The 26,541-nt window shown below is 53.5% G+C and overlaps 1 protein-coding gene across 1 annotated transcript in view; it reads left to right on the forward strand.

Moving 5' to 3' along the window:
- The window catches only part of LOC101730864 (fish-egg lectin), a 26,627-nt gene continuing 86 nt past the window's right edge, over window positions 1-26,541 (forward strand). The window contains exons 1-4 of the mRNA XM_004916583.3: window positions 1-104; window positions 22,649-22,876; window positions 23,302-23,635; window positions 25,960-26,541. The exon at window positions 25,960-26,541 is cut by the window's right edge and continues 86 nt beyond it. Coding sequence (XP_004916640.3) covers window positions 56-104; window positions 22,649-22,876; window positions 23,302-23,635; window positions 25,960-26,128 — 780 coding nt within the window. The 5' untranslated portion in view covers window positions 1-55 and the 3' untranslated portion in view covers window positions 26,129-26,541. The remainder of the gene's footprint in view (window positions 105-22,648; window positions 22,877-23,301; window positions 23,636-25,959) is intronic.

Genomic DNA, 26,541 nt, shown 5'->3' on the forward strand with positions numbered 1-26,541 from the left:
ATGAATAAAAAGAGCTGGGCTACAGGGTGGAACATTGTGACCTTCTAGATCCACCATGCTGCTGTCCCTGTGCCTGTTCCTGCTGGGTGCCTCCACTGCCAAAGGTAAAGGAATATCTATAGCTTTATCTGCTATATTTCAGTACTAATTATCTGCACAAATTCATGCACCCATATGATTTATTATTACTGAGAAGTCAGTGGGCCCAGGTGGTGCCAGATTGCACCACAACAATAACCTACAATAACCAATCACAAATTGGCTTTCATCTAGCCCAGGAGTTTTTGGATTTTTCCCCCTTTTTACAGCCCAGCATTTAGTCTGCCCCCCCCCCTTTCCCCTTACATTGTAACTAAGCTACAGATACAGGTATGGGATCTATTACCTGGTATACATGACACCTGTAGGAGCAAACTTGATTATTTGGCATCTATATTGATTGATGCTGCTTAGTTACCAGGTACACAGTACAGGTATGGGACCTGTTATCCAAATGTACCTGGAGTTTTCTGGATAAATCAAAGGATAAAAATCATTTAAACATTAAATAAACCCAATAGGATTGTTCTGCCCCCAATAAGGGGTAATTATATCTTAGTTGGGATCAAGTACAGGTACTGTTTTATTATTACAGAGAAAAGGGAATCATTTAACCATTAAATAAACCCAATAGGGCTGTTCTGCCCCCAATAAGGGGTAATTATATCTTAGTTGGGATCAAGTACAGGTACTGTTTTATTATTACAGAGAAAAGGGAATCATTTAAACATTAAATAAACCCAATAGGATTGTTTTGCCTCCAATAAGGATTAATTATATCTTAGTTGGGATCAATTACAAGGTCCTGTTTTATTATTACAGAGAAAAAGGAAATCATTTTTAAAAATGTTTATATCTCTCCAAAGCACAAAAGCCATGAATAATCTGTAAAGTATACCCCTTGGTACATATTATAAATGGTGCTTAGTGATGTCATAGGTTATAAGCGTTACTTGGTGATGATGTCACATGACTCATATGACATATTTTAATGTAATGTCCCCCTATCAGAAGTCCCCATTATGTTCCATCACCTGCATATAAGCCTTTATATGGTCAAAGCATTCTGATTTAAACCTTAATCATGTATTATACAATTATCTTCTATACAATATGTATGTATTTTATTTAATGCCCTCCTCTCTAGACTCTGAAGCACTAGTAGAAGCATAAATTTGCACTAAATTAGCATATGAACTGTTAATGAGACTCCCTGTAATTCCTATTTAACCTGCTATTCTCAGAGCAATACATTCCAGCGGCCTTGTTCCTATACAGTATATCCCATAGTAGTGTAGTGTACTCACACATGTACTCTAGTGACAAGTATTTCCACTGTAATTTCCTCACTATAGCAGCCATTTACAAACAGGCAAGAGCCACCATGTTTATGCAACGACTCCCACCCGCAGTACTCACTGTGACTCCCACCTTCAGTACTCACTGTGACTGCCACCTTCAGTACTCACTGTGACTCCCACCCGCAGTACTCACTGTGACTCCCACCTTCAGTACTCACTGTGACTCCCACCTTCAGTACTCACTGTGACTGCCACCTGCAGTACTCACTGTGACTCCCACCCGCAGTACTCACTGTGACTCCCACCTTCAGTACTCACTGTGACTCCCACCTTCAGTACTCACTGTGACTCCCACCTTCAGTACTCACTGTGACTCCCACCTGCAGTACTCACTGTGACTCCCACCCGCAGTGCTCACTGTGACTCCCACCTTCAGTACTCACTGTGACTCCCACCTTCAGTACTCACTGTGACTCCCACTTTAAGTACTCACTGTGACTCCCACCCCCAGTACTCACTGTGACTCCCACCCGCAGTACTCGCTGTGCCTCCCACCCCCAGTACTCACTGTGACTCCCACCCGCAGTACTCACTGTGACTCCCACCTTCAGTACTCACTGTGACTCCCACTTTAAGTACTCACTGTGACTCCCACTTTAAGTACTCACTGTGACTCCCACCCCCAGTACTCACTGTGACTCCCACCCGCAGTACTCACTGTGCCTCCCACCCCCAGTACTCACTGTGACTCCCACCTTCAGTACTCACTGTGACTTCCACCCCCAGTACTCACTGTGACTCCCACCTTCAGTACTCACTGTGACTCCCACCCGCAGTACTCACTGTGACTCCCACCCGCAGTACTCACTGTGACTCCCACCTTCAGTACTCACTGTGACTCCCACCTTCAGTACTCACTGTGACTCCCACCTGCAGTACTCACTGTGACTCCCACCCGCAGTACTCACTGTGACTCCCACCTTCAGTACTCACTGTGACTCCCACCTTCAGTACTCACTGTGACTCCCACTTTAAGTACTCACTGTGACTCCCACCCCCAGTACTCACTGTGACTCCCACCCGCAGTACTCGCTGTGCCTCCCACCCCCAGTACTCACTGTGACTCCCACCCGCAGTACTCACTGTGACTCCCACCTTCAGTACTCACTGTGACTCCCACTTTAAGTACTCACTGTGACTCCCACTTTAAGTACTCACTGTGACTCCCACCCCCAGTACTCACTGTGACTCCCACCCGCAGTACTCACTGTGCCTCCCACCCCCAGTACTCACTGTGACTCCCACCTTCAGTACTCACTGTGACTTCCACCCCCAGTACTCACTGTGACTCCCACCTTCAGTACTCACTGTGACTCCCACCCGCAGTACTCACTGTGACTCCCACCTTCAGTACTCACTGTGACTCCCACCTTCAGTACTCACTGTGACTCCCACCCGCAGTACTCACTGTGACTCCCACCTTCAGTACTCACTGTGACTCCCACCTTCAGTACTCACTGTGACTCCCACCCGCAGTACTCACTGTGACTCCCACCTTCAGTACTCACTGTGACTCCCACCTTCAGTACTCACTGTGACTCCCACCCGCAGTACTCACTGTGACTCCCACCCGCAGTACTTACTGTGACTCCCACCTTCAGTACTCACTGTGACTTCCACCCCCAGTACTCACTGTGACTTCCACCCCCAGTACTCACTGTGACTCCCACCCGCAGTACTCACTGTGACTCCCACCTTCAGTACTCACTGTGACTCCCACCCGCAGTACTCACTGTGACTCCCACCCGCAGTACTCACTGTGACTCCCACCTTCAGTACTCACTGTGACTCCCACCTTCAGTACTTACTGTGACTCCCACCTGCAGTACTCACTTTGAATCCCACCCCCAGTACTCACTGTGACTCCCACCCGCAGTACTCACTGTGACTCCCACCCGCAGTACTCACTGTGACTCCCACCCGCAGTACTCACTGTGACTCCCACCCGCAGTACTCACTGTGACTCCCACCCGCAGTACTCACTGTGACTCCCACCTTCAGTACTCACTGTAACTCCCACTTTAAGTACTCACTGTGACTCCCACCTTCAGTACTCACTGTGACTGCCACCTGCAGTACTCACTGTGACTCCCACCCGCAGTACTCACTGTGACTCCCACCCCCAGTACTCGCTGTGCCTCCCACCCCCAGTACTCACTGTGACTCCCACCCGCAGTACTCACTGTGACTCCCACCTTCAGTACTCACTGTGACTCCCACTTTAAGTACTCACTGTGACTCCCACCTTCAGTACTCACTGTGACTGCCACCTGCAGTACTCACTGTGACTCCCACCCGCAGTACTCACTGTGACTCCCACCTTCAGTACTCACTGTGACTCCCACCTTCAGTACTCACTGTGACTGCCACCTGCAGTACTCACTGTGACTCCCACCCGCAGTACTCACTGTGACTCCCACTTTAAGTACTCACTGTGACTCCCACCCCCAGTACTCACTGTGACTCCCACCCGCAGTACTCGCTGTGACTCCCACCTTCAGTACTCACTGTGACTCCCACTTTAAGTACTCACTGTGACTCCCACTTTAAGTACTCACTGTGACTCCCACCCCCAGTACTCACTGTGACTCCCACCCGCAGTACTCACTGTGCCTCCCACCCCCAGTACTCACTGTGACTCCCACCTTCAGTACTCACTGTGACTTCCACCCCCAGTACTCACTGTGACTCCCACCTTCAGTACTCACTGTGACTCCCACCCGCAGTACTCACTGTAACTCCCACCCGCAGTACTCATTGTGACTCCCACGCGCAGTACTCACTGTGACTCCCACCCTCAGTACTCACTGTGACTCCCACCTTCAGTACTCACTGTGACTCCCACCTTCAGTACTCACTGTGACTCCCACCTTCAGTACTCACTGTGACTCCCACCCGCAGTACTCACTGTGACTCCCACCCGCAGTACTCACTGTGACTCCCACCTTCAGTACTCACTGTGACTTCCACCCCCAGTACTCACTGTGACTTCCACCCCCAGTACTCACTGTGACTCCCACCTTCAGTACTCACTGTGACTCCCACCTTCAGTACTCACTGTGACTCCCACCCGCAGTACTCACTGTGACTCCCACCCGCAGTACTCACTGTGACTCCCACCCCCAGTACTCACTGTGACTCCCACCCCCAGTACTCACTGTGACTCCCACCTTCAGTACTCACTGTGACTCCCACCTTCAGTACTCACTGTGACTCCCACCCGCAGTACTCACTGTGACTCCCACCCCCAGTACTCACTGTGACTCCCACCCCCAGTACTCACTGTGACTTCCACCCCCAGTACTCACTGTGACTCCCACCTTCAGTACTCACTGTGACTCCCACCTTCAGTACTCACTGTGACTCCCACCCGCAGTACTCACTGTGACTCCCACCTTCAGTACTCACTGTGACTGCCACCTGCAGTACTCACTGTGACTCCCACCCGCAGTACTCACTGTGACTCCCACTTTAAGTACTCACTGTGACTCCCACCCCCAGTACTCACTGTGACTCCCACCCGCAGTACTCGCTGTGACTCCCACCTTCAGTACTCACTGTGACTCCCACTTTAAGTACTCACTGTGACTCCCACTTTAAGTACTCACTGTGACTCCCACCCCCAGTACTCACTGTGACTCCCACCCGCAGTACTCACTGTGCCTCCCACCCCCAGTACTCACTGTGACTCCCACCTTCAGTACTCACTGTGACTCCCACCCCCAGTACTCACTGTGACTCCCACCTTCAGTACTCACTGTGACTCCCACCCGCAGTACTCACTGTGACTCCCACCCGCAGTACTCACTGTGACTCCCACCTTCAGTACTCACTGTGACTCCCACCTTCAGTACTCACTGTGACTCCCACCTTCAGTACTCACTGTGACTCCCACCCCCAGTACTCACTGTGACTCCCACCTTCAGTACTCACTGTGACTCCCACCTTCAGTACTCACTGTGACTCCCACCCGCAGTACTCACTGTGACTCCCACCCGCAGTACTCACTGTGACTCCCACCTTCAGTACTCACTGTGACTGCCACCTGCAGTACTCACTGTGACTCCCACCCGCAGTACTCACTGTGACTCCCACTTTAAGTACTCACTGTGACTCCCACCCCCAGTACTCACTGTGACTCCCACCCGCAGTACTCACTGTGCCTCCCACCCCCAGTACTCACTGTGACTCCCACCTTCAGTACTCACTGTGACTTCCACCCCCAGTACTCACTGTGACTCCCACCTTCAGTACTCACTGTGACTCCCACCCGCAGTACTCACTGTGACTCCCACCCGCAGTACTCACTGTGACTCCCACCCTCAGTACTCACTGTGACTCCCACCTTCAGTACTCACTGTGACTCCCACCTTCAGTACTCACTGTGACTCCCACCCGCAGTACTCACTGTGACTCCCACCCGCAGTACTCACTGTGACTCCCACCTTCAGTACTCACTGTGACTTCCACCCCCAGTACTCACTGTGACTTCCACCCCCAGTACTCACTGTGACTCCCACCTTCAGTACTCACTGTGACTCCCACCTTCAGTACTCACTGTGACTCCCACCCGCAGTACTCACTGTGACTCCCACCCGCAGTACTCACTGTGACTCCCACTTTAAGTACTCACTGTGACTCCCTCCCCCAGTACTCGCTGTGACTCCCACCTTCAGTACTCACTGTGACTCCCACTTTAAGTACTCACTGTGACTCCCACTTTAAGTACTCACTGTGACTCCCACCCCCAGTACTCACTGTGACTCCCACCCGCAGTACTCACTGTGCCTCCCACCCCCAGTACTCACTGTGACTCCCACCTTCAGTACTCACTGTGACTTCCACCCCCAGTACTCACTGTGACTCCCACCTTCAGTACTCACTGTGACTCCCACCCGCAGTACTCACTGTGACTCCCACCCTCAGTACTCACTGTGACTCCCACCTTCAGTACTCACTGTGACTCCCACCTTCAGTACTCACTGTGACTCCCACCCGCAGTACTCACTGTGACTCCCACCCGCAGTACTCACTGTGACTCCCACCTTCAGTACTCACTGTGACTTCCACCCCCAGTACTCACTGTGACTTCCACCCCCAGTACTCACTGTGACTCCCACCTTCAGTACTCACTGTGACTCCCACCTTCAGTACTCACTGTGACTCCCACCCCCAGTACTCACTGTGACTCCCACCTTCAGTACTCACTGTGACTCCCACCCCCAGTACTCACTGTGACTCCCACCTTCAGTACTCACTGTGACTCCCACCTTCAGTACTCACTGTGACTCCCACCCGCAGTACTCACTGTGACTCCCACCCGCAGTACTCACTGTGACTCCCACCCGCAGTACTCACTGTGACTCCCACCCCCAGTACTCACTGTGACTCCCACCCGCAGTACTCACTGTGACTCCCACCCGCAGTACTCACTGTGACTCCCACCCGCAGTACTCACTGTGACTTCCACCCCCAGTACTCACTGTGACTTCCACCCCCAGTACTCACTGTGACTCCCACCTTCAGTACTCACTGTGACTCCCACCCCCAGTACTCACTGTGACTCCCACCCGCAGTACTCACTGTAACTCCCACCCGCAGTACTCACTGTGACTCCCACCCGCAGTACTCACTGTGACTCCCACCCGCAGTACTCACTTTGACTCCCACCCCCAGTACTCACTGTGACTCCCACCCGCAGTACTCACTGTGACTCCCACCCCCAGTACTCACCGTGACTCCCACCCCCAGTACTCACTGTGACTCCCACCTGCAGTACTCACTGTGACTCCCACCCCCCAGTACTCACTGTGACTCCCACCCGCAGTACTCACTGTAACTCCCACCCGCAGTACTCACTGTGACTCCCACCCGCAGTACTCACTGTGACTCCCACCTTCAGTACTCACTGTGACTCCCACCTTCAGTACTCACTGTGACTCCCACTTTAAGTACTCACTGTGACTCCCACCCGCAGTACTCACTGTGACTCCCACCCGCAGTACTCACTGTGACTCCCACCTTCAGCACTCACTGTGACTCCCACTTTAAGTACTCACTGTGACTCCCACTTTAAGTACTCACTGTGACTCCCACCCCCAGTACTCACTGTGACTCCCACCCGCAGTACTCACTGTGCCTCCCACCCCCAGTACTCACTGTGACTCCCACCTTCAGTACTCACTGTGACTTCCACCCCCAGTACTCACTGTGACTCCCACCCGCAGTACTCACTGTGACTCCCACCTTCAGTACTCACTGTGACTCCCACCTTCAGTACTCACTGTGACTCCCACCCGCAGTACTCACTGTGACTCCCACCCGCAGTACTCACTGTGACTCCCACCTTCAGTACTCACTGTGACTTCCACCCCCAGTACTCACTGTGACTTCCACCCCCAGTACTCACTGTGACTCCCACCCGCAGTACTCACTGTGACTCCCACCTTCAGTACTCACTGTGACTCCCACCCGCAGTACTCACTGTGACTCCCACCCGCAGTACTCACTGTGACTCCCACCTTCAGTACTCACTGTGACTCCCACCTTCAGTACTTACTGTGACTCCCACCTGCAGTACTCACTTTGAATCCCACCCCCAGTACTCACTGTGACTCCCACCCGCAGTACTCACTGTGACTCCCACCCGCAGTACTCACTGTGACTCCCACCCGCAGTACTCACTGTGACTCCCACCCGCAGTACTCACTGTAACTCCCACCCGCAGTACTCACTGTGACTCCCACCTTCAGTACTCACTGTAACTCCCACTTTAAGTACTCACTGTGACTCCCACCTTCAGTACTCACTGTGACTGCCACCTGCAGTACTCACTGTGACTCCCACCCGCAGTACTCACTGTGACTCCCACCCCCAGTACTCACTGTGCCTCCCACCCCCAGTACTCACTGTGACTCCCACCCGCAGTACTCACTGTGACTCCCACCTTCAGTACTCACTGTGACTCCCACTTTAAGTACTCACTGTGACTCCCACCTTCAGTACTCACTGTGACTGCCACCTGCAGTACTCACTGTGACTCCCACCCGCAGTACTCACTGTGACTCCCACCTTCAGTACTCACTGTGACTCCCACCTTCAGTACTCACTGTGACTCCCACCTGCAGTACTCACTGTGACTCCCACCCCCAGTACTCACTGTGACTCCCACCCGCAGTACTCACTGTGCCTCCCACCCCCAGTACTCACTGTGACTCCCACCCGCAGTACTCACTGTGACTCCCACCTTCAGTACTCACTGTGACTCCCACTTTAAGTACTCACTGTGACTCCCACTTTAAGTACTCACTGTGACTCCCACCCCCAGTACTCACTGTGACTCCCACCCGCAGTACTCACTGTGCCTCCCACCCCCAGTACTCACTGTGACTCCCACCTTCAGTACTCACTGTGACTTCCACCCCCAGTACTCACTGTGACTCCCACCTTCAGTACTCACTGTGACTCCCACCCGCAGTACTCACTGTGACTCCCACCCGCAGTACTCACTGTGACTCCCACCTTCAGTACTCACTGTGACTCCCACCTTCAGTACTCACTGTGACTCCCACCTGCAGTACTCACTGTGACTCCCACCCGCAGTGCTCACTGTGACTCCCACCTTCAGTACTCACTGTGACTCCCACCTTCAGTACTCACTGTGACTCCCACTTTAAGTACTCACTGTGACTCCCACCCCCAGTACTCACTGTGACTCCCACCCGCAGTACTCGCTGTGCCTCCCACCCCCAGTACTCACTGTGACTCCCACCCGCAGTACTCACTGTGACTCCCACCTTCAGTACTCACTGTGACTCCCACTTTAAGTACTCACTGTGACTCCCACTTTAAGTACTCACTGTGACTCCCACCCCCAGTACTCACTGTGACTCCCACCCGCAGTACTCACTGTGCCTCCCACCCCCAGTACTCACTGTGACTCCCACCTTCAGTACTCACTGTGACTTCCACCCCCAGTACTCACTGTGACTCCCACCTTCAGTACTCACTGTGACTCCCACCCGCAGTACTCACTGTGACTCCCACCCGCAGTACTCACTGTGACTCCCACCTTCAGTACTCACTGTGACTCCCACCTTCAGTACTCACTGTGACTCCCACTTTAAGTACTCACTGTGACTCCCACCCGCAGTACTCACTGTGACTCCCACCTTCAGCACTCACTGTGACTCCCACTTTAAGTACTCACTGTGACTCCCACTTTAAGTACTCACTGTGACTCCCACCCCCAGTACTCACTGTGACTCCCACCCGCAGTACTCACTGTGCCTCCCACCCCCAGTACTCACTGTGACTCCCACCTTCAGTACTCACTGTGACTCCCACCCCCAGTACTCACTGTGACTCCCACCTTCAGTACTCACTGTGACTCCCACCCGCAGTACTCACTGTGACTCCCACCCGCAGTACTCACTGTGACTCCCACCTTCAGTACTCACTGTGACTCCCACCCGCAGTACTCACTGTGACTCCCACCTGCAGTACTCACTGTGACTCCCACCTTCAGTACTCACTGTGACTTCCACCCCCAGTACTCACTGTGACTTCCACCCCCAGTACTCACTGTGACTCCCACCTTCAGTACTCACTGTGACTCCCACCTTCAGTACTCACTGTGACTCCCACCCGCAGTACTCACTGTGACTCCCACCCGCAGTACTCACTGTGACTCCCACCTTCAGTACTCACTGTGACTGCCACCTGCAGTACTCACTGTGACTCCCACCCCCAGTACTCACTGTGACTCCCACTTTAAGTACTCACTGTGACTCCCACCCCCAGTACTCACTGTGACTCCCACCCGCAGTACTCGCTGTGACTCCCACCTTCAGTACTCACTGTGACTCCCACTTTAAGTACTCACTGTGACTCCCACTTTAAGTACTCACTGTGACTCCCACCCCCAGTACTCACTGTGACTCCCACCCGCAGTACTCACTGTGCCTCCCACCCCCAGTACTCACTGTGACTCCCACCCCCAGTACTCACTGTGACTCCCACCCGCAGTACTCACTGTAACTCCCACCCGCAGTACTCACTGTGACTCCCACCCGCAGTACTCACTGTGACTCCCACCCGCAGTACTCACTTTGACTCCCACCCCCAGTACTCACTGTGACTCCCACCCGCAGTACTCACTGTGACTCCCACCCCCAGTACTCACCGTGACTCCCACCCCCAGTACTCACTGTGACTCCCACCTGCAGTACTCACTGTGACTCCCACCCCCCAGTACTCACTGTGACTCCCACCCGCAGTACTCACTGTAACTCCCACCCGCAGTACTCACTGTGACTCCCACCCGCAGTACTCACTGTGACTCCCACCTTCAGTACTCACTGTGACTCCCACCTTCAGTACTCACTGTGACTCCCACTTTAAGTACTCACTGTGACTCCCACCCGCAGTACTCACTGTGACTCCCACCCGCAGTACTCACTGTGACTCCCACCTTCAGCACTCACTGTGACTCCCACTTTAAGTACTCACTGTGACTCCCACTTTAAGTACTCACTGTGACTCCCACCCCCAGTACTCACTGTGACTCCCACCCGCAGTACTCACTGTGCCTCCCACCCCCAGTACTCACTGTGACTCCCACCTTCAGTACTCACTGTGACTTCCACCCCCAGTACTCACTGTGACTCCCACCCGCAGTACTCACTGTGACTCCCACCTTCAGTACTCACTGTGACTCCCACCTTCAGTACTCACTGTGACTCCCACCCGCAGTACTCACTGTGACTCCCACCCGCAGTACTCACTGTGACTCCCACCTTCAGTACTCACTGTGACTTCCACCCCCAGTACTCACTGTGACTTCCACCCCCAGTACTCACTGTGACTCCCACCCGCAGTACTCACTGTGACTCCCACCTTCAGTACTCACTGTGACTCCCACCCGCAGTACTCACTGTGACTCCCACCCGCAGTACTCACTGTGACTCCCACCTTCAGTACTTACTGTGACTCCCACCTGCAGTACTCACTTTGAATCCCACCCCCAGTACTCACTGTGACTCCCACCCGCAGTACTCACTGTGACTCCCACCCGCAGTACTCACTGTGACTCCCACCCGCAGTACTCACTGTGACTCCCACCCGCAGTACTCACTGTAACTCCCACCCGCAGTACTCACTGTGACTCCCACCTTCAGTACTCACTGTAACTCCCACTTTAAGTACTCACTGTGACTCCCACCTTCAGTACTCACTGTGACTGCCACCTGCAGTACTCACTGTGACTCCCACCCGCAGTACTCACTGTGACTCCCACCCCAGTACTCGCTGTGCCTCCCACCCCCAGTACTCACTGTGACTCCCACCCGCAGTACTCACTGTGACTCCCACCTTCAGTACTCACTGTGACTCCCACTTTAAGTACTCACTGTGACTCCCACCTTCAGTACTCACTGTGACTGCCACCTGCAGTACTCACTGTGACTCCCACCCGCAGTACTCACTGTGACTCCCACCTTCAGTACTCACTGTGACTCCCACCTTCAGTACTCACTGTGACTGCCACCTGCAGTACTCACTGTGACTCCCACCCGCAGTACTCACTGTGACTCCCACTTTAAGTACTCACTGTGACTCCCACCCCCAGTACTCACTGTGACTCCCACCCGCAGTACTCGCTGTGCCTCCCACCCCCAGTACTCACTGTGACTCCCACCCGCAGTACTCACTGTGACTCCCACCTTCAGTACTCACTGTGACTCCCACTTTAAGTACTCACTGTGACTCCCACTTTAAGTACTCACTGTGACTCCCACCCCCAGTACTCACTGTGACTCCCACCCGCAGTACTCACTGTGCCTCCCACCCCCAGTACTCACTGTGACTCCCACCTTCAGTACTCACTGTGACTTCCACCCCCAGTACTCACTGTGACTCCCACCTTCAGTACTCACTGTGACTCCCACCCGCAGTACTCACTGTGACTCCCACCCGCAGTACTCACTGTGACTCCCACCTTCAGTACTCACTGTGACTCCCACCTTCAGTACTCACTGTGACTCCCACCTGCAGTACTCACTGTGACTCCCACCCGCAGTGCTCACTGTGACTCCCACCTTCAGTACTCACTGTGACTCCCACCTTCAGTACTCACTGTGACTCCCACTTTAAGTACTCACTGTGACTCCCACCCCCAGTACTCACTGTGACTCCCACCCGCAGTACTCGCTGTGCCTCCCACCCCCAGTACTCACTGTGACTCCCACCCGCAGTACTCACTGTGACTCCCACCTTCAGTACTCACTGTGACTCCCACTTTAAGTACTCACTGTGACTCCCACTTTAAGTACTCACTGTGACTCCCACCCCCAGTACTCACTGTGACTCCCACCCGCAGTACTCACTGTGCCTCCCACCCCAGTACTCACTGTGACTCCCACCTTCAGTACTCACTGTGACTTCCACCCCCAGTACTCACTGTGACTCCCACCTTCAGTACTCACTGTGACTCCCACCCGCAGTACTCACTGTGACTCCCACCCGCAGTACTCACTGTGACTCCCACCTTCAGTACTCACTGTGACTCCCACCTTCAGTACTCACTGTGACTCCCACTTTAAGTACTCACTGTGACTCCCACCCGCAGTACTCACTGTGACTCCCACCTTCAGCACTCACTGTGACTCCCACTTTAAGTACTCACTGTGACTCCCACTTTAAGTACTCACTGTGACTCCCACCCCCAGTACTCACTGTGACTCCCACCCGCAGTACTCACTGTGCCTCCCACCCCCAGTACTCACTGTGACTCCCACCTTCAGTACTCACTGTGACTTCCACCCCCAGTACTCACTGTGACTCCCACCTTCAGTACTCACTGTGACTCCCACCCGCAGTACTCACTGTGACTCCCACCCGCAGTACTCACTGTGACTCCCACCTTCAGTACTCACTGTGACTCCCACCCGCAGTACTCACTGTGACTCCCACCTGCAGTACTCACTGTGACTCCCACCTTCAGTACTCACTGTGACTTCCACCCCCAGTACTCACTGTGACTTCCACCCCCAGTACTCACTGTGACTCCCACCTTCAGTACTCACTGTGACTCCCACCTTCAGTACTCACTGTGACTCCCACCCGCAGTACTCACTGTGACTCCCACCCGCAGTACTCACTGTGACTCCCACCTTCAGTACTCACTGTGACTGCCACCTGCAGTACTCACTGTGACTCCCACCCGCAGTACTCACTGTGACTCCCACTTTAAGTACTCACTGTGACTCCCACCCCCAGTACTCACTGTGACTCCCACCCGCAGTACTCGCTGTGACTCCCACCTTCAGTACTCACTGTGACTCCCACTTTAAGTACTCACTGTGACTCCCACTTTAAGTACTCACTGTGACTCCCACCCCCAGTACTCACTGTGACTCCCACCCGCAGTACTCACTGTGCCTCCCACCCCCAGTACTCACTGTGACTCCCACCTTCAGTACTCACTGTGACTCCCACCCCCAGTACTCACTGTGACTCCCACCTTCAGTACTCACTGTGACTCCCACCCGCAGTACTCACTGTGACTCCCACCCGCAGTACTCACTGTGACTCCCACCTTCAGTACTCACTGTGACTCCCACCTTCAGTACTCACTGTGACTTCCACCCCCAGTACTCACTGTGACTCCCACCTTCAGTACTCACTGTGACTCCCACCTTCAGTACTCACTGTGACTCCCACCCGCAGTACTCACTGTGACTCCCACCCGCAGTACTCACTGTGACTCCCACCTTCAGTACTCACTGTGACTGCCACCTGCAGTACTCACTGTGACTCCCACCCGCAGTACTCACTGTGACTCCCACTTTAAGTACTCACTGTGACTCCCACCCCCAGTACTCACTGTGACTCCCACCCGCAGTACTCACTGTGCCTCCCACCCCCAGTACTCACTGTGACTCCCACCTTCAGTACTCACTGTGACTTCCACCCCCAGTACTCACTGTGACTCCCACCTTCAGTACTCACTGTGACTCCCACCCGCAGTACTCACTGTGACTCCCACCCGCAGTACTCACTGTGACTCCCACCCTCAGTACTCACTGTGACTCCCACCTTCAGTACTCACTGTGACTCCCACCTTCAGTACTCACTGTGACTCCCACCCGCAGTACTCACTGTGACTCCCACCCGCAGTACTCACTGTGACTCCCACCTTCAGTACTCACTGTGACTTCCACCCCCAGTACTCACTGTGACTTCCACCCCCAGTACTCACTGTGACTCCCACCTTCAGTACTCACTGTGACTCCCACCTTCAGTACTCACTGTGACTCCCACCCGCAGTACTCACTGTGACTCCCACCCGCAGTACTCACTGTGACTCCCACCCGCAGTACTCACTGTGACTCCCACCCCCAGTACTCACTGTGACTCCCACCCGCAGTACTCACTGTGACTCCCACCCGCAGTACTCACTGTGACTCCCACCCGCAGTACTCACTGTGACTTCCACCCCCAGTACTCACTGTGACTTCCACCCCCAGTACTCACTGTGACTCCCACCTTCAGTACTCACTGTGACTCCCACCTTCAGTACTCACTGTGACTCCCACCCGCAGTACTCACTGTGACTCCCACCCGCAGTACTCACTGTGACTCCCACCCGCAGTACTCACTGTGACTCCCACCCCCAGTACTCACTGTGACTCCCACCCGCAGTACTCACTGTGACTCCCACCCGCAGTACTCACTGTGACTCCCACCCCCAGTACTCACTGTGACTCCCACCCGCAGTACTCACTGTAACTCCCACCCGCAGTACTCACTGTGACTCCCACCCGCAGTACTCACTGTGACTCCCACCCGCAGTACTCACTTTGACTCCCACCCCCAGTACTCACTGTGACTCCCACCCGCAGTACTCACTGTGACTCCCACCCCCAGTACTCACCGTGACTCCCACCCCCAGTACTCACTGTGACTCCCACCTGCAGTACTCACTGTGACTCCCACCCCCCAGTACTCACTGTGACTCCCACCCGCAGTACTCACTGTAACTCCCACCCGCAGTACTCACTGTGACTCCCACCCGCAGTACTCACTGTGACTCCCACCTTCAGTACTCACTGTGACTCCCACCTTCAGTACTCACTGTGACTCCCACTTTAAGTACTCACTGTGACTCCCACCCGCAGTACTCACTGTGACTCCCACCCGCAGTACTCACTGTGACTCCCACCTTCAGCACTCACTGTGACTCCCACTTTAAGTACTCACTGTGACTCCCACCTTCAGTACTCACTGTGACTCCCACTTTAAGTACTCACTGTGACTCCCACCCGCAGTACTCACTGTGACTCCCACCCCCAGTACTCACTGTGACTCCCACCCGCAGTACTCACTGTGCCTCCCACCCCCAGTACTCACTGTGACTCCCACCTTCAGTACTCACTGTGACTTCCACCCCCAGTACTCACTGTGACTCCCACCCGCAGTACTCACTGTGACTCCCACCTTCAGTACTCACTGTGACTCCCACCTTCAGTACTCACTGTGACTCCCACCCGCAGTACTCACTGTGACTCCCACCCGCAGTACTCACTGTGACTCCCACCTTCAGTACTCACTGTGACTCCCACCCGCAGTACTCACTGTGACTCCCACCCGCAGTACTCACTGTGACTCCCACCTTCAGTACTCACTGTGACTCCCACCCGCAGTACTCACTGTGACTCCCACCTTCAGTACTCACTGTGACTCCCACCCGCAGTACTCACTGTGACTCCCACCCGCAGTACTCACTGTGACTCCCACCTTCAGTACTCACTGTGACTCCCACCTTCAGTACTTACTGTGACTCCCACCTGCAGTACTCACTTTGAATCCCACCCCCAGTACTCACTGTGACTCCCACCCGCAGTACTCACTGTGACTCCCACCCGCAGTACTCACTGTGACTCCCACCCGCAGTACTCACTGTGACTCCCACCCGCAGTACTCACTGTAACTCCCACCCGCAGTACTCACTGTGACTCCCACCTTCAGTACTCACTGTAACTCCCACTTTAAGTACTCACTGTGACTCCCACCTTCAGTACTCACTGTGCCTCCCACCCCCAGTACTCGCTGTGCCTCCCACCCCCAGTACTCACTGTGACTCCCACCCGCAGTACTCACTGTAACTCCCACTTTAAGTACTCACTGTGACTCCCACCTTCAGTACTCACTGTGACTCCCACCCCCAGTACTCGCTGTGCCTCCCACCCCCAGTACTCACTGTGACTCCCACCCGCAGTACTCACTGTGACTCCCACCTTCAGTTCTCACTGTGACTCCCACTTTAAGTACTCACTGTGACTCCCACCTTCAGTACTCACTGTGACTGCCACCTGCAGTACTCACTGTGACTCCCACCCGCAGTACTCACTGTGACTCCCACCTTCAGTACTCACTGTGACTCCCACCTTCAGTACTCACTGTGACTCCCACCCGCAGTACTCACTGTGACTCCCACCCGCAGTACTCACTGTGACTCCCACCTTCAGTACTCACTGTGACTCCCACCTTCAGTACTTACTGTGACTCCCACCCGCAGTACTCACTTTGAATCCCACCCCCAGTACTCACTGTGACTCCCACCCGCAGTACTCACTGTGACTCCCACCCGCAGTACTCACTGTGACTCCCACCCGCAGTACTCACTGTGACTCCCACCCGCAGTACTCACTGTAACTCCCACCCGCAGTACTCACTGTGACTCCCACCTTCAGTACTCACTGTAACTCCCACTTTAAGTACTCACTGTGACTCCCACCTTCAGTACTCACTGTGACTGCCACCTGCAGTACTCACTGTGACTCCCACCCGCAGTACTCACTGTGACTCCCACCCCCAGTACTCGCTGTGCTTCCCACCCCCAGTACTCACTGTGACTCCCACCCGCAGTACTCACTGTGACTCCCACCTTCAGTACTCACTGTGACTCCCACTTTAAGTACTCACTGTGACTCCCACCTTCAGTACTCACTGTGACTGCCACCTGCAGTACTCACTGTGACTCCCACCCGCAGTACTCACTGTGACTCCCACCTTCAGTACTCACTGTGACTCCCACCTTCAGTACTCACTGTGACTGCCACCTGCAGTACTCACTGTGACTCCACCCGCAGTACTCACTGTGACTCCCACTTTAAGTACTCACTGTGACTCCCACCCCCAGTACTCACTGTGACTCCACCCGCAGTACTCACTGTGACTCCCACCTTCAGTACTCACTGTGACTCCCACTTTAAGTACTCACTGTGACTCCCACTTTAAGTACTCACTGTGACTCCCACCCCCAGTACTCACTGTGACTCCCACCCGCAGTACTCACTGTGCCTCCCACCCCCAGTACTCACTGTGACTCCCACCTTCAGTACTCACTGTGACTTCCACCCCCAGTACTCACTGTGACTCCCACCTTCAGTACTCACTGTGACTCCCACCCGCAGTACTCACTGTGACTCCCACCCGCAGTACTCACTGTGACTCCCACGCGCAGTACTCACTGTGACTCCCACCCTCAGTACTCACTGTGACTCCCACCTTCAGTACTCACTGTGACTCCCACCTTCAGTACTCACTGTGACTCCCACCTTCAGTACTCACTGTGACTCCCACCCGCAGTACTCACTGTGACTCCCACCCGCAGTACTCACTGTGACTCCCACCTTCAGTACTCACTGTGACTTCCACCCCCAGTACTCACTGTGACTTCCACCCCCAGTACTCACTGTGACTCCCACCTTCAGTACTCACTGTGACTCCCACCTTCAGTACTCACTGTGACTCCCACCCGCAGTACTCACTGTGACTCCCACCCGCAGTACTCACTGTGACTCCCACCTTCAGTACTCACTGTGACTGCCACCTGCAGTACTCACTGTGACTCCCACCCGCAGTACTCACTGTGACTCCCACTTTAAGTACTCACTGTGACTCCCACCCCCAGTACTCACTGTGACTCCCACCCGCAGTACTCGCTGTGACTCCCACCTTCAGTACTCACTGTGACTCCCACTTTAAGTACTCACTGTGACTCCCACTTTAAGTACTCACTGTGACTCCCACCCCCAGTACTCACTGTGACTCCCACCCGCAGTACTCACTGTGCCTCCCACCCCCAGTACTCACTGTGACTCCCACCTTCAGTACTCACTGTGACTTCCACCCCCAGTACTCACTGTGACTCCCACCTTCAGTACTCACTGTGACTCCCACCCGCAGTACTCACTGTGACTCCCACCCGCAGTACTCACTGTGACTTCCACCCTCAGTACTCACTGTGACTCCCACCTTCAGTACTCACTGTGACTCCCACCCGCAGTACTCACTGTGACTCCCACCCGCAGTACTCACTGTGACTCCCACCCGCAGTACTCACTGTGACTCCCACCCGCAGTACTCACTGTGACTCCCACCCGCAGTACTCACTGTGACTCCCACCCGCAGTACTCACTGTGCCTCCCACCCCCAGTACTCACTGTGACTCCCACCTTCAGTACTCACTGTGACTTCCACCCCCAGTACTCACTGTGACTCCCACCTTCAGTACTCACTGTGACTCCCACCCGCAGTACTCACTGTGACTCCCACCCGCAGTACTCACTGTGACTCCCACCCTCAGTACTCACTGTGACTCCCACCTTCAGTACTCACTGTGACTCCCACCCGCAGTACTCACTGTGACTCCCACCCGCAGTACTCACTGTGACTCCCACCCGCAGTACTCACTGTGACTCCCACCCTCAGTACTCACTGTGACTCCCACCTTCAGTACTCACTGTGACTCCCACCTTCAGTACTCACTGTGACTCCCACCTTCAGTACTCACTGTGACTTCCACCCCCAGTACTCACTGTGACTCCCACCTTCAGTACTCACTGTGACTCCCACCTTCAGTACTCACTGTGACTCCCACCCGCAGTACTCACTGTGACTCCCACCCGCAGTACTCACTGTGACTCCCACCTTCAGTACTCACTGTGACTCCCACCTGCAGTACTCACTGTGACTCCCACCCGCAGTACTCACTGTGACTCCCACCCCCAGTACTCACTGTGACTCCCACTTTAAGTACTCACTGTGACTCCCACCCCCAGTACTCACTGTGACTCCCACCCGCAGTACTCACTGTGACTCCCACTTTAAGTACTCACTGTGACTCCCACCCCCAGTACTCACTGTGACTCCCACCCGCAGTACTCGCTGTGACTCCCACCTTCAGTACTCACTGTGACTCCCACTTTAAGTACTCACTGTGACTCCCACTTTAAGTACTCACTGTGACTCCCACCCCCAGTACTCACTGTGACTCCCACCTTCAGTACTCACTGTGACTTCCACCCCCAGTACTCACTGTGACTCCCACCTTCAGTACTCGCTGTGACTCCCACCTTCAGTACTCACTGTGACTCCCACCCGCAGTACTCACTGTGACTCCCACCCGCAGTACTCACTGTGACTCCCACCCGCAGTACTCACTGTGACTCCCACCCGCAGTACTCACTGTGACTCCCACCTTCAGTACTCGCTGTGACTCCCACCTTCAGTACTCACTGTGACTCCCACCTTCAGTACTCACTGTGACTCCCACCCGCAGTACTCACTGTGACTCCCACCCGCAGTACTCACTGTGACTCCCACCCTCAGTACTCACTGTGACTCCCACCTTCAGTACTCACTGTGACTCCCACCTTCAGTACTCACTGTGACTTCCACCCCCAGTACTCACTGTGACTCCCACCTTCAGTACTCACTGTGACTCCCACCTTCAGTACTCACTGTGACTCCCACCCGCAGTACTCACTGTGACTCCCACCCGCAGTACTCACTGTGACTCCCACCTTCAGTACTCACTGTGACTGCCACCTGCAGTACTCACTGTGACTCCCACCCGCAGTACTCACTGTGACTCCCACCCCCAGTACTCACTGTGACTCCCACTTTAAGTACTCACTGTGACTCCCACCCCCAGTACTCACGGTGACTCCCACTTTAAGTACTCACTGTGACTCCCACCCCCAGTACTCACTGTGACTCCCACCCGCAGTACTCACTGTGCCTCCCACCCCCAGTACTCACTGTGACTCCCACCTTCAGTACTCACTGTGACTTCCACCCCCAGTACTCACTGTGACTCCCACCTTCAGTACTCACTGTGACTCCCACCCGCAGTACTCACTGTGACTCCCACCTGCAGTACTCACTGTGACTCCCACCCGCAGTACTCACTGTGACTCCCACCCGCAGTACTCACTGTGACTCCCACCTTCAGTACTCACTGTGACTCCCACCTTCAGTACTCACTGTGACTCCCACCTTCAGTACTCACTGTGACTCCCACCTGCAGTACTCACTTTGACTCCCACCCCCAGTACTCACTGTGACTCCCACCCGCAGTACTCACTGTGACTCCCACCCGCAGTACTCACTGTGACTCCCACCCCAGTACTCACTGTGACTCCCACCCGCAGTACTCACTGTAACTCCCACCCGCAGTACTCACTGTGACTCCCACCCGCAGTACTCACTGTGACTCCCACCCGCAGTACTCACTTGACTCCCACCCCAGTACTCACTGTGACTCCCACCCGCAGTACTCACTGTGACTCCCACCCCCAGTACTCACCGTGACTCCACCCCCAGTACTCACTGTGACTCCCACCTGCAGTACTCACTGTGACTTCCCACCCCCCAGTACTCACTGTGACTCCCACCCGCAGTACTCACTGTGACTCCCACCTTCAGTACTCACTGTGACTCCCACCCGCAGTACTCACTGTGACTCCCACCCGCAGTACTCACTGTGTCTCCCACCCCCCAGTACTCACTGTGACTCCCACCCACAGTACTCACTGTGACTCCCACCTTCAGTACTCACTGTGACTCCCACCCGCAGTACTCACTGTGACTCCCACCTTCAGTACTCACTGTGACTCCCACCTTCAGTACTCACTGTGACTCCCACCCGCAGTACTCACTGTGACTCCCACCCGCAGTACTCACTGTGACTCCCACCCGCAGTACTCACTGTGACTCCCACCCCAGTAACTCACTGTGACTCCCACCCGCAGTACTCACTGTAACTCCCACCCGCAGTACTCACTGTGACTCCCACCCGCAGTACTCACTTTGACTCCCACCCCCAGTACTCACTGTGACTCCCACCTTCAGTACTCACTGTGACTCCCACCCGCAGTACTCACTGTGACTCCCACCCGCAGTACTCACTGTGACTCACACCTGCAGTACTCACTGTGACTCCCACCCCCAGTACTCACTGTGACTCCCACCTTCAGTACTCACTGTGACTCCCACCCGCAGTACTCACTGTGACTCCCACCCGCAGTACTCACTGTGACTCCCACCTTCAGTACTCACTGTGACTCCCACTTTAAGTACTCACTGTGACTCCCACCCCCAGTACTCACTGTGACTCCCACCCGCAGTACTCGCTGTGCCTCCCACCCCCAGTACTCACTGTGACTCCCACCCGCAGTACTCACTGTGACTCCCACCTTCAGTACTCACTGTGACTCCCACCCGCAGTACTCACTGTGACTCCCACTTTAAGTACTCACTGTGACTCCCACTTTAAGTACTCACTGTGACTCCCACCCCCAGTACTCACTGTGACTCCCACCCGCAGTACTCACTGTGACTCCCACCCCCAGTACTCACTGTGACTCCAACCTTCAGTACTCACTGTGACTTCCACCCCCAGTACTCACTGTGACTCCCACCTTCAGTACTCACTGTGACTCCCACCTTCAGTACTCACTGTGACTCCCACCCGCAGTACTCACTGTGACTCCCACCCGCAGTACTCACTGTGACTCCCACGCGCAGTACTCACTGTGACTCCCACCCGCAGTACTCACTGTGACTCCCACCTTCAGTACTCACTGTGACTCCCACCTTCAGTACTCACTGTGACTCCCACCTTCAGTACTCACTGTGACTCCCACCTTCAGTACTCACTGTGACTCCCACCTTCAGTACTCACTGTGACTCCCACCTTCAGTACTCACTGTGACTCCCACCTTCAGTACTCACTGTGACTCCCACCTTCAGTACTCACTGTGACTCCCACCTTCAGTACTCACTGTGACTCCCACCTTCAGTACTTACTGTGATTTACACCTAAACAAAATACTCAGTCTTTATGCTAGCTAGCTATTTAGAAGACCCAGTATTTAATACTCATTTTATTTTATACCCAGGGCACACATGTACAGACGTTCCTGGCAAGCTGCAGCAGTTGGACGCTGGTGCTGGTGAGGTTTATGGTATCACAACGAGTGGAAGTATTTACAAGTGGCAAAGGAACATGTGGGCCCAGCTTCCCGGAGAAATGACTCACGTGAGTGTGGGGCCAGCTGGAGTATGGGCAACCAACAAAGGCAATTTGGTTTTCAAACTTCAGGATAACAACTGGATGAGAGTATCAGGTAACAGGAAAAATAACATAGACACTATCGTACAAATAAAGTTTATATTTGTAACTAAAAACAATCCACAATTGAACTGAATTTAAAAAAAATCACTTGTATATATCTCAACTACAGGGCAGGGACATACGTAGAGCATCACACAACCTGGTGCCAAATTTGCCCTCCTAATCATCACATAACTTCTGCACAGGGTCTAGTAACCTGTCAGATGTTTGCTTTAAAGTAATACTAGGAAATGCTACTTGATCATTGGTTGCTATGGGTTACTAGACCTTGTGCAAACCATGAGTGCAGTCCAGAGCCTACTGCTTTAGAATAATGACCAAGGTCCAGTTATAAAGCTCTTGTCTTTTAAATGATGCAGTAATCTTTTCAAATCCACGTCTCACCTATACTTGTATCTGATTCCCTCAATCCCACAGGACTCCTGAAGCAAGTAGATGCTGGGGGTAAGAAATATGTGGCTGGAGTGAACCCAACAGGAGTTGTTTACTGCCTCAACCAATATGACACCATTTCCAGATCACCATATGTACAGTTCACCCCAATACCAGGGAGACTTGTGTATTACAGCTGTGGGGGCTTGGGATGCTGGGGTGTAAACAATGTTTCACAAGTCTACTTCCGCTATGGCGTCAAACCCACGGCATGCGATGGCAGCCAATGGTGGAGGGTGGAAGGCAGTCTTGTTATGCTGGAGGTTGGAACAGACGGATCCGTGTTTGGCTTGAGCTCAGATGGAAATGTGTACAAAAGGTAAATGTTTCAAGTTTTAAAGGGAACCTGTCACCCTAAGAAATCATTCCAAATTCATTTCTATCAGGTTAGTCAAGCACTTGCACTATATAAATTAATTAAAGGGGTGGTTTACCTTTATTGTAGTTTTGAAATATTAATAGCTACCGGTAAAGTTAGTGCTACATAGATCTCTAGGTTTCTCTTCTCTGCCCAAGCCAGGGGGTTCACCGACACCCTGACTGTATAAGGTCCTGTCCATGTCATTCTGATGTTACAAGCAGTACAGTTAGAAGCTGAAAAAATGCATGCATACATCGCTACTGCACATGCTCAATACATTTGCATATCTATGATCTGATTGGCTGATGTGATTTAACCAATTGGATCAACGAGCCTCTGGGAAGGGACTGTGGCTGTGGGATAGCAGGTATAGTAGGGAGAGATGGTGCCTATAGTAGCAGTGGGGGGATAATAGCCTCTGGGAAGGGACTGGGGCTGTGGGATAGCAGGTATAGTAGGGAGAGATGGTGCCTATAGTAGCAGTGGGGGGATAATAGCCTCTGGGAAGGGACTGGGGCTGTGGGATAGCAGGTATAGTAGGGAGAGATGGTGCCTATAGTAGCAGTGGGATAATAGCCTCTGGGAAGGGACTGGGGCTGTGGGATAGCAGGTATAGTAGGGAGAGGTGGTGCCTATAGTAGCAGTGGGGGGATAATAGCCTCTGGGAAGGGACTGAGGCTGTGGGATAGCAGGTATAGTAGGGAGAGATGGTGCCTATAGTAGCAGTGGGGGGATAATAGCCTCTGGGAAGGGACTGGGGCTGTGGGATAGCAGGTATAGTAGGGAGAGATGGTGCCTATAGTAGCAGTGGGGGGATAATAGCCTCTGGGAAGGGACTGGGGCTGTGGGATAGCAGGTATAGTAGGGAGAGATGGTGCCTATAGTAGCAGTGGGGGGATAATAGCCTCTGGGAAGGGACTGGGGCTGTGGGATAGCAGGTATAGTAGGGAGAGATGGTGCCTATAGTAGCAGTGGGGGGATAATAGCCTCTGGGAAGGGACTGAGGCTGTGGGATAGCAGGTATAGTAGGGAGAGATGGTGCCTATAGTAGCAGTGGGGGGATAATAGCCTCTGGGAAGGGACTGGGGCTGTGGGATAGCAGGTATAGTAGGGAGAGATGGTGCCTATAGTAGCAGTGGGGGGATAATAGCCTCTGGGAAGGGACTGGGGCTGTGGGATAGCAGGTATAGTAGGGAGAGATGGTGCCTATAGTAGCAGTGGGGGGATAATAGCCTCTGGGAAGGGACTGGGGCTGTGGGATAGCAGGTATAGTAGGGAGAGATGGTGCCTATAGTAGCAGTGGGGGATAATAGCCTCTGGGAAGGGACTGAGGCTGTGGGATAGCAGGTATAGTAGGGAGAGATGGTGCCTATAGTAGCAGTGGGGGGATAATAGCCTCTGGGAAGGGACTGGGGCTGTGGGATAGCAGGTATAGTAGGGAGAGATGGTGCCTATAGTAGCAGTGGGGGGATAATAGCCTCTGGGAAGGGACTGGGGCTGTGGGATAGCAGGTATAGTAGGGAGAGATGGTGCCTATAGTAGCGGTGGGGGGATAATAGCCTCTGGGAAGGGACTGGGGCTGTGGGATAGCAGGTATAGTAGGGAGAGATGGTGCCTATAGTAGCAGTGGGCGGATAATAGCCTCTGGGAAGGGACTGAGGCTGTGGGATAGCAGGTATAGTAGGGAGAGATGGTGCCTATAGTAGCAGTGGGGGGATAATAGCCTCTGGGAAGGGACTGGGGCTGTGGGATAGCAGGTATAGTAGGGAGAGATGGTGCCTATAGTAGCAGTGGGGGGATAATAGCCTCTGGGAAGGGACTGGGGCTGTGGGATAGCAGGTATAGTAGGGAGAGATGGTGCCTATAGTAGCAGTGGGGGGATAATAGCCTCTGGGAAGGGACTGTGGCTGTGGGATAGCAGGTATAGTAGGGAGAGATGGTGCCTATAGTAGCAGTGGGATAATAGCCTCTGGGAAGGGACTGGGGCTGTGGGATAGCAGGTATAGTAGGGAGAGATGGTGCCTATAGTAGCAGTGGGGGGATAATAGCCTCTGGGAAGGGACTGGGGCTGTGGGATAGCAGGTATAGTAGGGAGAGATGGTGCCTATAGTAGCAGCGGGATAATTGCTTGTGTCACAATACCAAAGCCTGTAATAATGTATAAAATAAGAATACTTTTATATGTATTATAGTCTGTTAGTTCATGGCTCATTGCTATAACATGCAAGCACTTCTGTATTTGCAATCCAGTATACTTATTTATGTATTAATTTTTATTACAGAGAGGGAATCACCTATACTAACCCAACTGGGACTTCATGGGTGAACCTTAATTTCCGGCACCAAGTGAAGCACCTGAGTTACGATGCCGGAGCCTTGTGGTTACTCAACCTGGAGGGGGACATCATAAGATGTGAAATACCAGGCACAGGGCTCTCACATTTAATATAAACACAAGAACAACAAAAGAACAATAATGAAATCCAACTGCAGTTGATTTTAATTAGCCTATGTCTTATTCATTTTAAAATGCCAAATGACGGAAGGGTTAAAGAGAGCAACGCGCACAGCACACATTGAAAAATTTTAAAACTTATGTGGTTAATATGACAAAAAAATCACATTATTTTAAGGGTTTGGATGCAGTTTGGCCTGGGATATGGATTTGGCAAAATCCGAATCCTGCTGAAAAAGGCCAAATCGTGGCAGGATACCGAGCCAAGTCCTGGATTCAATACATCCCTATCCGCTAGGGAACCAATCTGCAAATTGGGACTGCGGATGGTAAATACAGGGCTGTCTTGCACCTTGCGTCCCCCAGTGAATGTTTCCCAGAGAATGTGACACCCCTGTGCATGCAGTGC

This window comes from Xenopus tropicalis, chromosome 7 (genome assembly GCF_000004195.4).
Source record: "Xenopus tropicalis strain Nigerian chromosome 7, UCB_Xtro_10.0, whole genome shotgun sequence".
NCBI classification, from domain to species: Eukaryota; Metazoa; Chordata; class Amphibia; order Anura; family Pipidae; genus Xenopus; species Xenopus tropicalis.